Here is a 12,861-nt window from a genome sequence, read left to right on the forward strand (position 1 = left end):
TTAAAGTAAAAAATTAAATAATAATAATATTAAAAATAAATAAAGGCTTATGAAAGATCCTAGATTTGAAAAACTAAAATGTGATCACTAAGGGACATACGCAGATGATTGTTTAGTTAATAGAGTTAAATAAGTAATTCAAATTATTTTGATTTTATTTTTATATATTTATTCGTTTTTAGCAAAGAATATATATTGTGGCGACTTGTGATAAAGACTTAAGAAGAAGAATTAGAAAAACACCAGGTGTACCTATTATGTTTATATAGTCTCATAAATATAATATTGAAAGAATGGCAGAAGCTTATGGAGCAGCAAAATGATTTTTTAAAAATTTGCTCATTTATATGTATTTATTTTGTAAAAAAAAAAAAAAAAAAAAGTAAAATATTGATATAAATATTATTATTATTTTTTTTAAAACTAAAATATTAATTTTAGTTTCTTTATATATTTTTTAATATAGGTTTTTAAAATCTTTAAATTTATATTATAAATTATTAAATGGAATTTTTACTAAAATATATATATTTTTTTTTGTTAAAATGCCATTTAAATTTAAAATTGTAAAGAGAAAATTAAATATAAAACTCCTATCTTTATATTTAAAAATAGATTTTTAATCAACATTTCTATTATATTTTAAAAGCAGTTAATTTTAAATCTATAATTATTTTAATTTCATCAGAATTTATTAGAATTTAATTTCGTATAATACAATATTATATATAATTTTATTATGTTGCATTTAAGAAATTATAAAAAGCAATAATTAATATACTTAGAAATAATAAAAATAATTAATATTTTTATTCACAAAAAAAAAAAAAAAGTAAAATAAAATAAAATACAATATAATATAATATAATTAAGTATTATAATAAAAAAGTTCAAATACCTATATAATATAATATTTTAAAAATGGAGTTTTTAAATAATAAGAATAAAGAAAATATATTAAAACTTTAATCAAATTAAGATTTTAATTTTGATTTCGATAATCAATATCCATCATATTTAATATAATAAAATAAATACTAAATATCTTACTATAATTTAATACAAGATTAATTATAATTAATATATCCTAGTTTAATATAAAATAAATCATATTTTTCTTAAGATTTTTAAGATTAAAGTATTTAGTAGTTAACAAAAGAATCATTTTAAAGTGAATGTGAAAACGAAACGCCAGGATTTACATCACATCCTTTATCGCCACTATCAAAAGTAAAAAAAATATATATGTATATAATATTTATTATGCATATTTATATTTAGTTTTTTTATATATAATCAATAATTTTTCTTTCTTTATTTTTATAGTTTACAAATACAACCCGAAAAAATGTTGACAATAAAAGCAATAATGCTTTTATTTTTGAATATCCTCCTATAAATTAAAATATATTATAGAAAAAATTCTTAAACGATAATTAGACTAATACTCCGAGAGAAATAACTATATAAAATGCTAAATTTAATAATTTTGTTAAAAAAAACTTGAATAATCAATAATATTTAAAAAATTCATAAACGTATAATATATATATATATTAATATTTTTATAATAATTTTGTTATTTTTTTATTAAAAACAAAAGTACAATTGCTAGTACTACTCCTTTATGTCAAAAAAGTATTAAAAATTGTAATAATAATATTTGTTCCTTTAGTTATACAAACAATGATGCAGATAACGAAGAAGAAGAGTTTTTTTTTTTTTTTTAAATAAAAATATAAATAGTTTTTTTTTAAACAAAAAAAAAAAAAAATTTAAAAAACAAAGATAAATATCTTAAATTAATTCTTCTTATTAATATAATCAATCTCTACTTTCAAAATCATAGTCTAATTTAACGAAACAGACAACTGTTAGAACTCAATAAAAATATAGCTATCAAAATAGTAATTGTACACAATATAAAATGTATAATTTATAATTTTTAAAAAAATATTCTATAAGATAAATATAAAAAGATATTACATTAATTATAGCGATTACTATAAATTATCGATAAAATTGATACTGTAAATGATTAAATCTTTAACTAATAAAATATTGAAAAAATACAAGTAATATATAAAATAATAATGTATATATTATTATATAAAATAGATAATAAATAAATAATATATATATATAATATTAATTTTTATTATAATTATAATACTTATATTTATATGTATTTATTTTTTACAATATATAAAATAGGACTGTTTATAAGTTATTCGATTATGTTTTACAAATAATCAATGTTTTTCCTAATATCCTTTACTTAAAAATTCACTTCACATAATTTAATTTTAACTGAAACAACAGAAATTGAATGTAATTATTTATACCTTAAATGAATATATATTTATTTATTATTAAAACAATAGATGCTTTCAAAAGTAAAGAAAAAAGACATAAAATTCGAAAGCACTTATCAAAAAGCTTTTTAAAATATTGATGATACCTATTAATTTTCAATAAATAATTTATAATAAGAAGATGAACTTTAATTTTCATTTTAAAATTTAATTATTTTATCAAAAAAAATGGCTTTACCATAAAATCTAATTTTTTTAAAGGAATATATAAATAATATTATAAAAATAATGAATTGTTTATAAAAAGTTTAAGTAAAGATTAAATAAAATAAGACTAATAATCTTGATGAGTCTACAATATCAAATTAAATAATCTAATAAGAATTTTAGGATAATTTATTTAATAAACTACTTGATCAAATGCCAAACGTTCAATAGTAAAATAATTAACAATTTTTTTTCGAAGAATAGATTTAATAATAATATGATAATTTAGATGATTAAAATAATAAAAACGACGAGTTTAAAGATTTATTAAATAAAAATAACTATTAGAACTTGTCTTTTAATTAAATTTATTGAAATAATTTATGAATAATTATTAAAAGTTTTTTCATATTTTATTTCTTGAACAATTTAAAGATATTAAAATTTTATATCTTGAGCAAATATCTTTATAATTCATATATAATATAAAAATTTATTATCAAGTTTAGTATTATATATTGATTAAGATTTTTATTTGAATTATTTTATTTTTAATTAAATAATTATTAATTTATAATATTTAAGACAATTTTATAATTTAACTCTCTTATATTTTTTTTTTTTTAAAAAAGAAATATTATAAAAATATAAAGATATAAAATTTAATAATACCTAATAAATTTTTTATTAAAAGAAATTATTAGATATAAAATAATTTATAATTATAAATACATATGAAAATAAATAAAATTATTAATTCTTTATTGTTTACTATTTTATTATTTCATATACATTGTATTATTTTGTTCAATATTTTTATTAATTTATAGTTTAAATTCAAAAATATTTTTAATAATATTATTTTATTAATATTAATTATTATTTATAATTTTTAAAATGCAAATAATATAATTCTTAAAAGTTAAAAAAATCTTTTAAATTTAATTCGAACTATATGTAAAAATAATAAATTTATTTTTTAATCAATTTAAAAAAACCTATTTAAAAAAACTTTAATTTACGAAATATTAGTTAATATTTTAAAAATATTATTCAAAAAAAAAAAAAAAATTCTATTTAAAAATATTAATATAAATATAAAAAATTTTATAATAAAATGTAAACAAATACAATAGATGATAATAAATAAAATTTTTTAGTCTGTGTAAGAATTCGTCCTTTAAATTAAAAAGAAGAACAGTATTAAATACAAAAAAAATAATAAAGCCTAGTAAAAGTGCATGAAAATACAGTAAATAAAAAATAAAAAACAAAAAAATGTATCAAAAAAAAAAAAGATATATTTAATAGATCCATAAGATATAAACTAAAGAGAGTAGTAAAATTCATAATAAACAATAATTCAAAATCAAAAAAAATATGAAAAATAATTTATATTTGACCACGTATTTAACGAAAATACAACAACAGACTAATTATTTAGGACAGGAATATATCATGCAGTAGACCATACATTAAATGGTTATAATTCAACAATATTTGCTTATGGAATGACTGGAGCAGGAAAATCATTTACAACATTCGGAAATTTATATAATTAAACTAATAGTTAAGAAGGTATATGTATATTATTATTACGCCATTTGATATAAGGTGGTAAGCAAACAAATACAACATTTAAATTCAGTTATTTGGAAATATATAATGAATAAATAAGAGATTTAATGTGTTCTAAAAGTGAAAATTTAATGGTTATTGAAGATCCTTGCAAAGGAGTTTTTGTTCCAGATTTAACTGAATATTAACTTGAAACTGAAAACGAAGTTAAATCTTTTATTTTATAAGGAAACACAAGAAGGGTAATGGCTTCTACTGCAGCTAATTAATTCTCATCTAGGTAAATTATATATATATATATTTATTATTATTTAAATGATATAAAATAAAAAATATAAAGATCACACGCTATTATATAAATAAATACATTAAGAAGTGACAATGTAAATTAAATTTCTTCTAAGTTATGTATTGTAGATCTTGCAGGATCAGAGAGGGCTGCAGCATCTGAGAATCGAGGAGTAAGGCAAACTGAAGGAGCGAATATAAATAAAAGTTTACTTGCATTAGGAAATTGTATAAACTTATTATCTGATAGTAATAAAAAAGGTAGTTTCGTGCCTTATAGAGATTCTAAATTAACAAGATTATTAAAAGACTCTTTGGGAGGAAATACAAAAAGTATTATGATTGCATGCATAAGTGGAAGCTTAATGTGTTATGATGAAACAGCAAATACTCTAAAATATGCAAGCAGGGCAAGAAATATAAAGAAGTCAGTAAAAAGAAACGAGGAAGAAAAAATTGAATAAGGAGTATGGGAATATAAAAACATAATATAAGAATTAAGATTGGAAATAAAAAATTTAAAAGATTAATTGGCCGTTAAAAATAATGAAAATTTATAATTAATAAATTAACAGAAAATTATTAATTAATTTAATTCTAATAATAGTTTGTACTGTGGCGATAATATATAAGAAAAAGGTAGCTTATTAGATGATATTTCATAAAAGATATTCGAAAATTTAGAAGAAAATTGGGAAATTAAAATGTCTATTAATGAAATACTAGAACTTAATAAAATTTCCGAAGATTTCATTTAAGAAATGAAAGAAAAAATAAATCCAATTATGGATCAAGAAAGTATTGGCGAAATACATAAAGAAATATTAAAAAGGGAATAAATTATTATAAGTAATTAAGAGGTTTTATAAGAATTAAATTCGAAATTGATAAAAAATCAAGAATAAAAAAAAGAATTGTAATAGAAAATGCTTGGAATTACAAATTCTTTCAACCATTATTAGTCTTAATAGTAATTTGAGGAAAAGATTTCAGATAATAAGAGTTTTAAGGATTTATAGATTTAATAAATGACAAAAAAAATGGAATAAATGTAAGAAGAACTGAACTAAAAAACAAAACAACTTTAAGATAATTAAGAAATAATAAATAATTTAGTAAAATTTATTTTTTATTAATGAAAAAAAAAAAAAAAAACAAAAAAAAACAAAAGAAAACGAAAGAAGCAAATTAAGATATTATACGAAAAAAAATAACTCCGAAAATACAAAAAGAAATAATTAGCGAAAGATCAACAAACAGAAGTAATAATTTGTAAGAAAAATTGCAAATAAAAAATAGATCTTAATAATTTTAGTAAAATAAAAAGAATATAAATGAAACTTAATATTTGATAGTCTATAAGTAAAAATAGAAAATGTAAATTAGTAAGCCTTAATCTAGCAAAAACTAAAAAGTTAATTCCGTTTCCTAAATTTTAATGGATAAATAATAAGATTTTGGATAAAAAGAAATTATTTAGAATAAAAAAATACATAATTAAATATTGAAGATATATCTTAAATTTCGAATACTAGTGAAGATTAATTTAATATTTAATAAAGATAAAAAGGAAATAGAAGTGTTTCATGTCTAAATGGGAAAGAGTTCGAGTTAAATTCGTATGTAAATGTAAGGAAAAAAATTAGAGAATTTAAAGTAAAATTAGGAAGTATTTTTGAAAATCAAAATAAATTTACAAAAGATGAAGTCGCCTATTTTTTAAAGGATTTCAAAAATTAAAATATACTATTAGTTAATTTAAATGAAGATGAAAGAAATCAGATAAAAACTCTCGAAAAATACTCAGAAATAAACTTATAATAAAATAACAAAAGAAACAATAATAATTAAATTCCTTAGAATAATTTTAAAGTTGTTTAGTAATAATAAAATAACAATAAAAAATAAAATTTAAACTTTCTTTAAAGAGGTATTTTATCATAATTAAATTCTCATTATGCCGAGAATATTTCGTTATATTAAAAAAAATATTCATTAAATTAAAAAATGTAATAACATAATAAAAAAAATAATTCATTTTATTGTAATTGATTATAAGTTTTATATATATATTTATAAATAATTAAATTATTTTTTTTATAAAATAAGTTATAGATATTTAGTTTTTTTAATTTAAAAATAAAATAATATAAATAATTTTTAAATTAATGTATAAATAGATATTTAAATTATTGATATTTTTTACTTAAATAGCAATTTTTATATTCCTTTTAAAAAATAAAAAAAATTCTTTGGATATGTATATTCTTATTATAATCAAATATATATATATTTATATATATATATATATCTATTTAAATTTATATTTTTGATTATATTTAAAAGAGAGAAAAATAAATAAAATAAAATAAATTTTGTAATAAATATATCAAGATTTATTTTTAAATTATCATATATTAAATAATTATAATTAAAAAAAAATATATATATATATATATATTTATATAAAAAAATGTATCTTTCAAATGATTCTATGGCTTCAAAAACAAGATCTAGGACTTTAGTTAAAAAAAGATCTTCTTTTTGTCCCATATACAAAAGTTCTTCAATATTGAATTATGATTATAATGTTCAAAATTTTAAAATATATGAATACTTACCTCAATTAAATGATTTTATACCGTTTTTAGAACAAATATAGAATAAATTTATAAGTTAACTCACTTAGATTTTCAAAATGGAGCATTCTCTTGAAAACTATTCTAGAAATTATGAATAACTAGGTCTTTCTAAAAACTAATAAGGATAATATTTTTTGAATTATTATGCTCCTACAGCTCAATAAGTATTTTTAACAAGTGATTAAATTAATTAACAATTAAATTTATAAAAATAAGATAATGGGATATGGAATTTGGCATATAACAATGGTAAATAAAAAAAAAAACATATAAATTTCTTTAATAATTATTTTATTATAAAATAATAGAAATATAATTTTCAAATAATGCTTAATTAACTCTTTTTGTTTAATAACATAACGAATAAGAACCAAAATAAGTACTTTAATTTTCCACAAAGTAATTATCATAAGCAATTCCAAACGTAGAGTTATATATTGAAGAACAATTTTAATTTAAAAATAATAATCCACATAAACCTCGTGTATTTAAACCTTATTAAGTCGATTTATAAAAATAGACATCTAAAACATTCACAAAAGCAAATTTAGAGGAAATAAAGTAAGTTGGATATAATACTTTGTATTTATAAAACGTTCAAAATTCTAAAAATAATAAACTTTCTCATCCTCTTTTGATAAACTAAAATTTTGGAAATGCTAAAGAATTAAAATAATTGATAGATTATGCTCATGAACTAAACATTTATGTTATAATGGATATTTTATAAACTGAGAGTGAATAAAATAGTGAATTATTGAAGTATTTTTGTAAAGAAAATGATTCTCTTTTTGATTTTAATAATTTCGAAACATAAAGAATGTTAATTGGAAGTTTAGGACACTTTATTTATGAATTCAAGTTCGATGGCTTTGTATTTTCTGATATAGAAAAAATAATATATAAAAATAGTTAAGAAATAAAAATTAATTCTTTCGAAGATTTTTTTAATGAGAATAATATTAATATTGATGGAATCATATATCTTATGATTGCGAATGAAACAATTCATAAAATAAACTCGAATTCTTGTACATTTTTTACCGAAAAGACTAATTTCCCTACTTTGGGAACTTTATTAGATGATGGGGGTGTTGGTTTTGATTATAGAATAAACATTAATTTAGAATGTAATAGTATTGTTGATATTATATAAACTTATTCTATTTAAAATAAATATCCACATGAAAATTTACTTTAGAAAATCATCTTTTAAAATTAAGATCCGAAAATTTAAAAAATTGCTAAAATGCTAGTTATTTCTTATGCATAATAAGTATTTTTTTTAAAAAAAAATAATATATATTATTATTTAATTTTATTATATATTTTTTTATTTAAAACAAAAAAAAGTCATACTTTTATAATGATAATACTAATTTGTTAAGTAACTATGATAAATAATTACTTTAATTTGAAGAAAAACATCAAATATTATCGATGAAAGAAAAAAATATTGCTTAATTTGATTAATAATAAAATGTACTTATTTTTGAAAGATCTGATTGCATTTTTCTCTTTAATTTTTCGGATTAAGTAACAAAAAAAATTAATTTTTTTAAATATAATTAAAAATAAAAAAAAGGATATTAAAAATATTAAGGTTGGTACTAAATTTAAATCTTGTCATAATATTGTCTTAAGTACAGAAGATGAATAGTTTGGTGGATAAGGTAGATTAAAAAAAATTAAATATGATGTTGTAGAATAGATTGTCCATAATGATTTAGTAAGACCTTTTTGTATTCATATTGATGTACCCTCTTAAACTGGGTTAGTATTGTAGCCTTTAGATAATGAAGAAAAATTCGAAGAAAAAAAAGAATGAAAAATTAAAAAAAAAAACATTTATATAATATATAATTTTTAAATTATAATATATAATTATTTTATAATTATCAAATCAATTGATTATTTTAATCATTTATAAAATATAATTTTTTAACATTTTTTATTAAATTTATTTTAAAATTATAATTTTATTAATTTTTTTTTTATTTAAGTATAAAATTAAAATATATAATATTCTTTTATAAAGTATTATAAAAAATATAAATATATATATATAAAATATAAATAAATAAAAAAATATAAATAAATATAAATAAATATATATATATATATATATATATATATATTTAAATATATTTTTTTCTTTTTATTAATTAAATTTATATAGTATTTTTAATATATGTTTTTATAAATATTTTTTAAAATATATATATTATGACTTTTTAACTAATATATATATATATATATATATATATATATATATATATATATATATTTATATTTTTATCAATTAGATTACTTAGCATAATATTGTTTACATTTATTTGAATATATTTATTTATCTTTCATTTTACTTTTTATTCTTATAATATTTACTATTCATATATAAAATCAATTTTAATTTAATATTTTTTTGCATAAAATATATTTACTATATATAATTATATGGAATTAAATTTATTTTGCTATAACTACATCTATACTTATATATTTTGTTTTTGATATTTAACTAAAATTTTATTTATTAATCACTATTTAATATATGAAATAAATCAAAAAACAAAAAAAAGAATTAATAAAAAAATTATATTATTTATAAAAAAAGCATTATAAAATATAAAAATTAAAATTCTATTAATATTATAAAATAAATTTAATATTTTATTATATATAATATATATAATATTTTTATATAATTTTTTAAAAGTCTTTGTTTTTTTTTATTTTAATTTATTATTTGTATATTTAGTTGTTTTTTTTTTTTTATTTAAACATTTGGAACTTTGCTTATGATTTATTTTAACGAGTAGTATTTGTACATCTAAGCAAATATTTTTTACACTATAATACAAAAATATGGAATTTTATTTTTAAAGATATATACCCCCTCCCCCTTTTTTGTTATTATCTATTTTATATATATATTTTTTATGAATGTTATTAGTACAATAGACTTGTATATATTAGTGAAGTTTTAATTATATCAATAACAAGCTGAATATTAATATTGTAATTATTATTTTATCATATAAATTTAATAAATTAAAAAATAAACTTTAATTATTTTTTAAATATTATTAATAAAGTAATGTAAAATAATACAAATTTTGTAAATTCTTTCTATTTTTTTATCATTAGGAGCCTATTTTCTTTTTTTTTATACCGGACGTTATATTCTTTAAACAAAATTTCGGGAAATTTATACTATAATGGTTTTAGTTCTACTCTTTTTAAGTTAATTGGAATCTTAGGTATATATAGCTTATTTAATTTACTTTAAATGCTCAAAAATAGTTATTTTTAAAAAAATATTTCTAATTCCTTATTTTTTATATATTTTCATTTTTAGAAGTTTAATTGATAATTAAATAATAATTTTTTGTTAAATAGTTTTTGCCCTATTTTTATTGTTAGTAGAATTTTAGAAAAGAATATTTATTTATAAGCATTATAAATTTGTTTTTACCTTTTTTATGTTCATTTAGCTTAAAAAATTAATATATGTCCTTTTTTAATTCATGTTATTAATTAATATTTAGCTTTATATATCATATAAACAATTTATTGAGAAAAAGTAAATTGAAATGTAATTGTTGTAAAATATATAATTAATTTAATAAATTATATTGATTTTATATTTAAAATATCTTATATTTGTTGTTATATTTTTTTTTTTCCTCTATTTATAAAAAATTATTTTATCCAAATAATAATTAATTGCACAAAATCAATTTTTTAATATTTAAGTTTATTTATTTATTAGTTAATATGCATATCATTAATAAAAATTAAAATCCAGAATAATTATGTTAAAATATTAAATAAATATGCATTACTTTTAGATTAAATAAATTGAAGAAACTTTATAAATCCAAAATTTATTATTTTAAAATTAATTTTCTTTTAATTAATATTTTTTAAAATTAGAATTATGAGATTTTTTATTTTTCGGTTTCATTTGAAACATAAATATAATATATATTTTTAAATAATAAATATTTTAAATTAACAAGAAAATTAATGGATATAGTAATTTATTAACATTATAAATACAGTTTTTCAAAATTATAAAAAAAAAGCACGAAGACATTTCTTTTGGTTAATAAGTGTTTGATTAACTAGAAAACGATTTTAGGAGAGTATATATATATTTAAAAATAAATTTTATATTATATAAATAAAAAAGATAATAGATGAACTTGCAGGAGAGCAAAGCTTAGAAAGATTTAGAATTGAATATGAAAAACTTTAAAGGGCACTAAAAAATTCATATGAAAATGAAAAGAAATTACTATCTAAAATAAAAGAATTGAATGATGATATTATATAACATGCAGCAAAACTTAAAATGGCCTTAAAATTAACATAAGAAGATACGAATACAATCTAGCTTCTTAAAAATGAACTTGAAAAAGCTTATAAAGTATTAGAAACTTCAAAAGAAAGAGAAGAAAAATCAAAATAAAAGATAGAAAATTTATATACTGAAATAAAACATTTAACTGCTCTTAATGAATAATCGAATAACCCTAACATGTATAAAAATGACACTGCAGAAAAACTTGCCTAGCAACTTTAATAATATAGATAAGGTACTTTTTTTATTATTAAATGAAATTAAATATAAAAAAATAAAGATAGAAATTAGTTACAATCAGATCTTTTTGACTTAAAAAATAAAGTGAATTTTTTAGTTGATAAATTAAAACAAATAGAAAATGAGAAAATGATAATTGAAATAAAAATGAAAGAAGAAAAAAAATAGAAGGAAGAAATTAAAGAGAAAGTAGCAAAAGATGAAGAAAGAAGAAAAAAATTAAAGGTTTCTTTATTAAATATAAATATTCCTTAATATATAAAAAAAAAATTAGATGAGCTTGAAATTCTTAAAAAAAATTTTGATATGGAAAAAGAAAATACAAAAAAATTAGAAACTGATATATAAAACTTAGCTTAAATAATAAGCTAGTAAGAAGACTAAAAAAATAAGATACAAACTGACGCATAAAACTATAATAAAGAAATAAAAGCAATTAATGCGGAAATAGGTGATAGATTAAAAGAAGAATAAGGATAAAAAAGAGAGAAGAAATTATTAGAAACTTAGAAAATAGAATTGGAAGCAACAATAAAAAGGAAAGAAAAAGAATATATGGAATTGTATTCTAAAGTAGATCAAATATAAAAAGAATGCAATAAACTATAGAACTATCATAAGTAAATGGTAAATCTATACTAAATAGCAGAAAAAGACAAAAAAATAGTAGTATAAAGTGTAATATAATTAGAAAGACAAGTATAAGATACAAAAACATTAAATGATGAGGATCAGTAGTTTAAAGAAGAGTTAAAATAGTTAAAGGATAAATTATAAAAACATTTAAAAAAAACAGATGAAAGAAATAAAGAATAAGCTTAAAAAATAAGAAATTTAGATAAAGAAATAAACGAAAAGGAAAATGATATCAAAGAGAAAGCTTGGGAACTAGAACAATTAAAGAAACAGCTTTCTGAATTAGAAAAAGAAAAAGAAAGATATGGAAAATAGGCAGCCTAAGCTAATGAAGAATATTTTAGGAGACTTGAAGAAATTAAATTAAAGGATAATCTTATTTCAGAATTTTAGAAAAAAAATTTAGAAACTGAAGCTAAGTTAAAAGCTTAATAGCATTTGTACGAAGAAGTAAGAAAGCATAAAAATAAATATTCTAAGAATTTATCAGAAACTCAAGACGAAATTGCTGAAATCAAAAGGAGATATAAAATAACAAATCATTAGATTTCGTAATTAAAGGAAGAAATAGATGCTAAAGAAATTG

The 12,861-nt window shown here is 16.8% G+C and overlaps 3 protein-coding genes across 3 annotated transcripts in view, besides 17 other annotated features; all 3 read left to right on the forward strand. All coding sequences in view use genetic code 6, as the record gives it.

Moving 5' to 3' along the window:
• The first annotated feature begins 2,053 nt into the window (after positions 1 to 2,053).
• Positions 2,054 to 2,148: a microsatellite.
• Positions 2,149 to 3,367: 1,219 nt separating this feature from the next.
• Positions 3,368 to 3,418: a microsatellite.
• Positions 3,419 to 3,820: 402 nt separating this feature from the next.
• On the forward strand, positions 3,821 to 5,527 carry IMG5_068040 (kinesin motor domain protein; the record flags this gene model as incomplete). Its single annotated transcript, XM_004036813.1, has 2 exons — positions 3,821 to 4,380; positions 4,441 to 5,527. The coding sequence occupies exons 1-2, from the start codon at positions 4,034 to 4,036 to the stop codon at positions 5,525 to 5,527; spliced, it is 1,434 nt and encodes a 477-aa protein (XP_004036861.1). The 5' UTR covers positions 3,821 to 4,033.
• Positions 5,527 to 5,564: a microsatellite.
• Positions 5,530 to 5,563: a microsatellite.
• A 1,105-nt stretch (positions 5,565 to 6,669) lies between the features above and the next one.
• Positions 6,670 to 6,699: a microsatellite.
• Positions 6,671 to 6,730: a microsatellite.
• Positions 6,731 to 7,850: 1,120 nt separating this feature from the next.
• IMG5_068050 (hypothetical protein) lies at positions 7,851 to 8,858 on the forward strand (the record flags this gene model as incomplete). The annotated part of the gene is made up of 3 exons (XM_004036814.1): positions 7,851 to 7,904; positions 8,082 to 8,160; positions 8,680 to 8,858. The coding sequence occupies 3 exons, from the start codon at positions 7,851 to 7,853 to the stop codon at positions 8,856 to 8,858; spliced, it is 312 nt and encodes a 103-aa protein (XP_004036862.1).
• Positions 8,859 to 8,873: 15 nt separating this feature from the next.
• Positions 8,874 to 8,980: a microsatellite.
• Positions 8,877 to 8,926: a microsatellite.
• Positions 8,981 to 9,071: 91 nt separating the features above from the next.
• Positions 9,072 to 9,163: a microsatellite.
• Positions 9,080 to 9,178: a microsatellite.
• A 33-nt stretch (positions 9,179 to 9,211) lies between these two features.
• Positions 9,212 to 9,249: a microsatellite.
• A 22-nt stretch (positions 9,250 to 9,271) lies between these two features.
• Positions 9,272 to 9,323: a microsatellite.
• Positions 9,272 to 9,329: a microsatellite.
• Positions 9,330 to 9,683: 354 nt separating this feature from the next.
• Positions 9,684 to 9,738: a microsatellite.
• A 513-nt stretch (positions 9,739 to 10,251) lies between these two features.
• IMG5_068060 (hypothetical protein) overlaps positions 10,252 to 12,861 on the forward strand; it is a gene marked incomplete at its 5' end in the record, with an annotated part of 3,096 nt that continues 486 nt past the window's right edge. Inside the window, 4 exons of the mRNA XM_004036815.1 lie at positions 10,252 to 10,293; positions 11,122 to 11,181; positions 11,229 to 11,634; positions 11,758 to 12,861. The exon at positions 11,758 to 12,861 is cut by the window's right edge and continues 486 nt beyond it. Coding sequence (XP_004036863.1) covers positions 10,252 to 10,293; positions 11,122 to 11,181; positions 11,229 to 11,634; positions 11,758 to 12,861 — 1,612 coding nt within the window. The remainder of the gene's footprint in view (positions 10,294 to 11,121; positions 11,182 to 11,228; positions 11,635 to 11,757) is intronic.
• Positions 11,014 to 11,048: a microsatellite.
• Positions 11,478 to 11,518: a microsatellite.
• Positions 11,778 to 11,818: a microsatellite.

Source organism: Ichthyophthirius multifiliis (assembly GCF_000220395.1).
Source record: "Ichthyophthirius multifiliis unplaced genomic scaffold scaff_1120509250355, whole genome shotgun sequence".
Classification (NCBI taxonomy): domain Eukaryota; phylum Ciliophora; class Oligohymenophorea; order Hymenostomatida; genus Ichthyophthirius; species Ichthyophthirius multifiliis.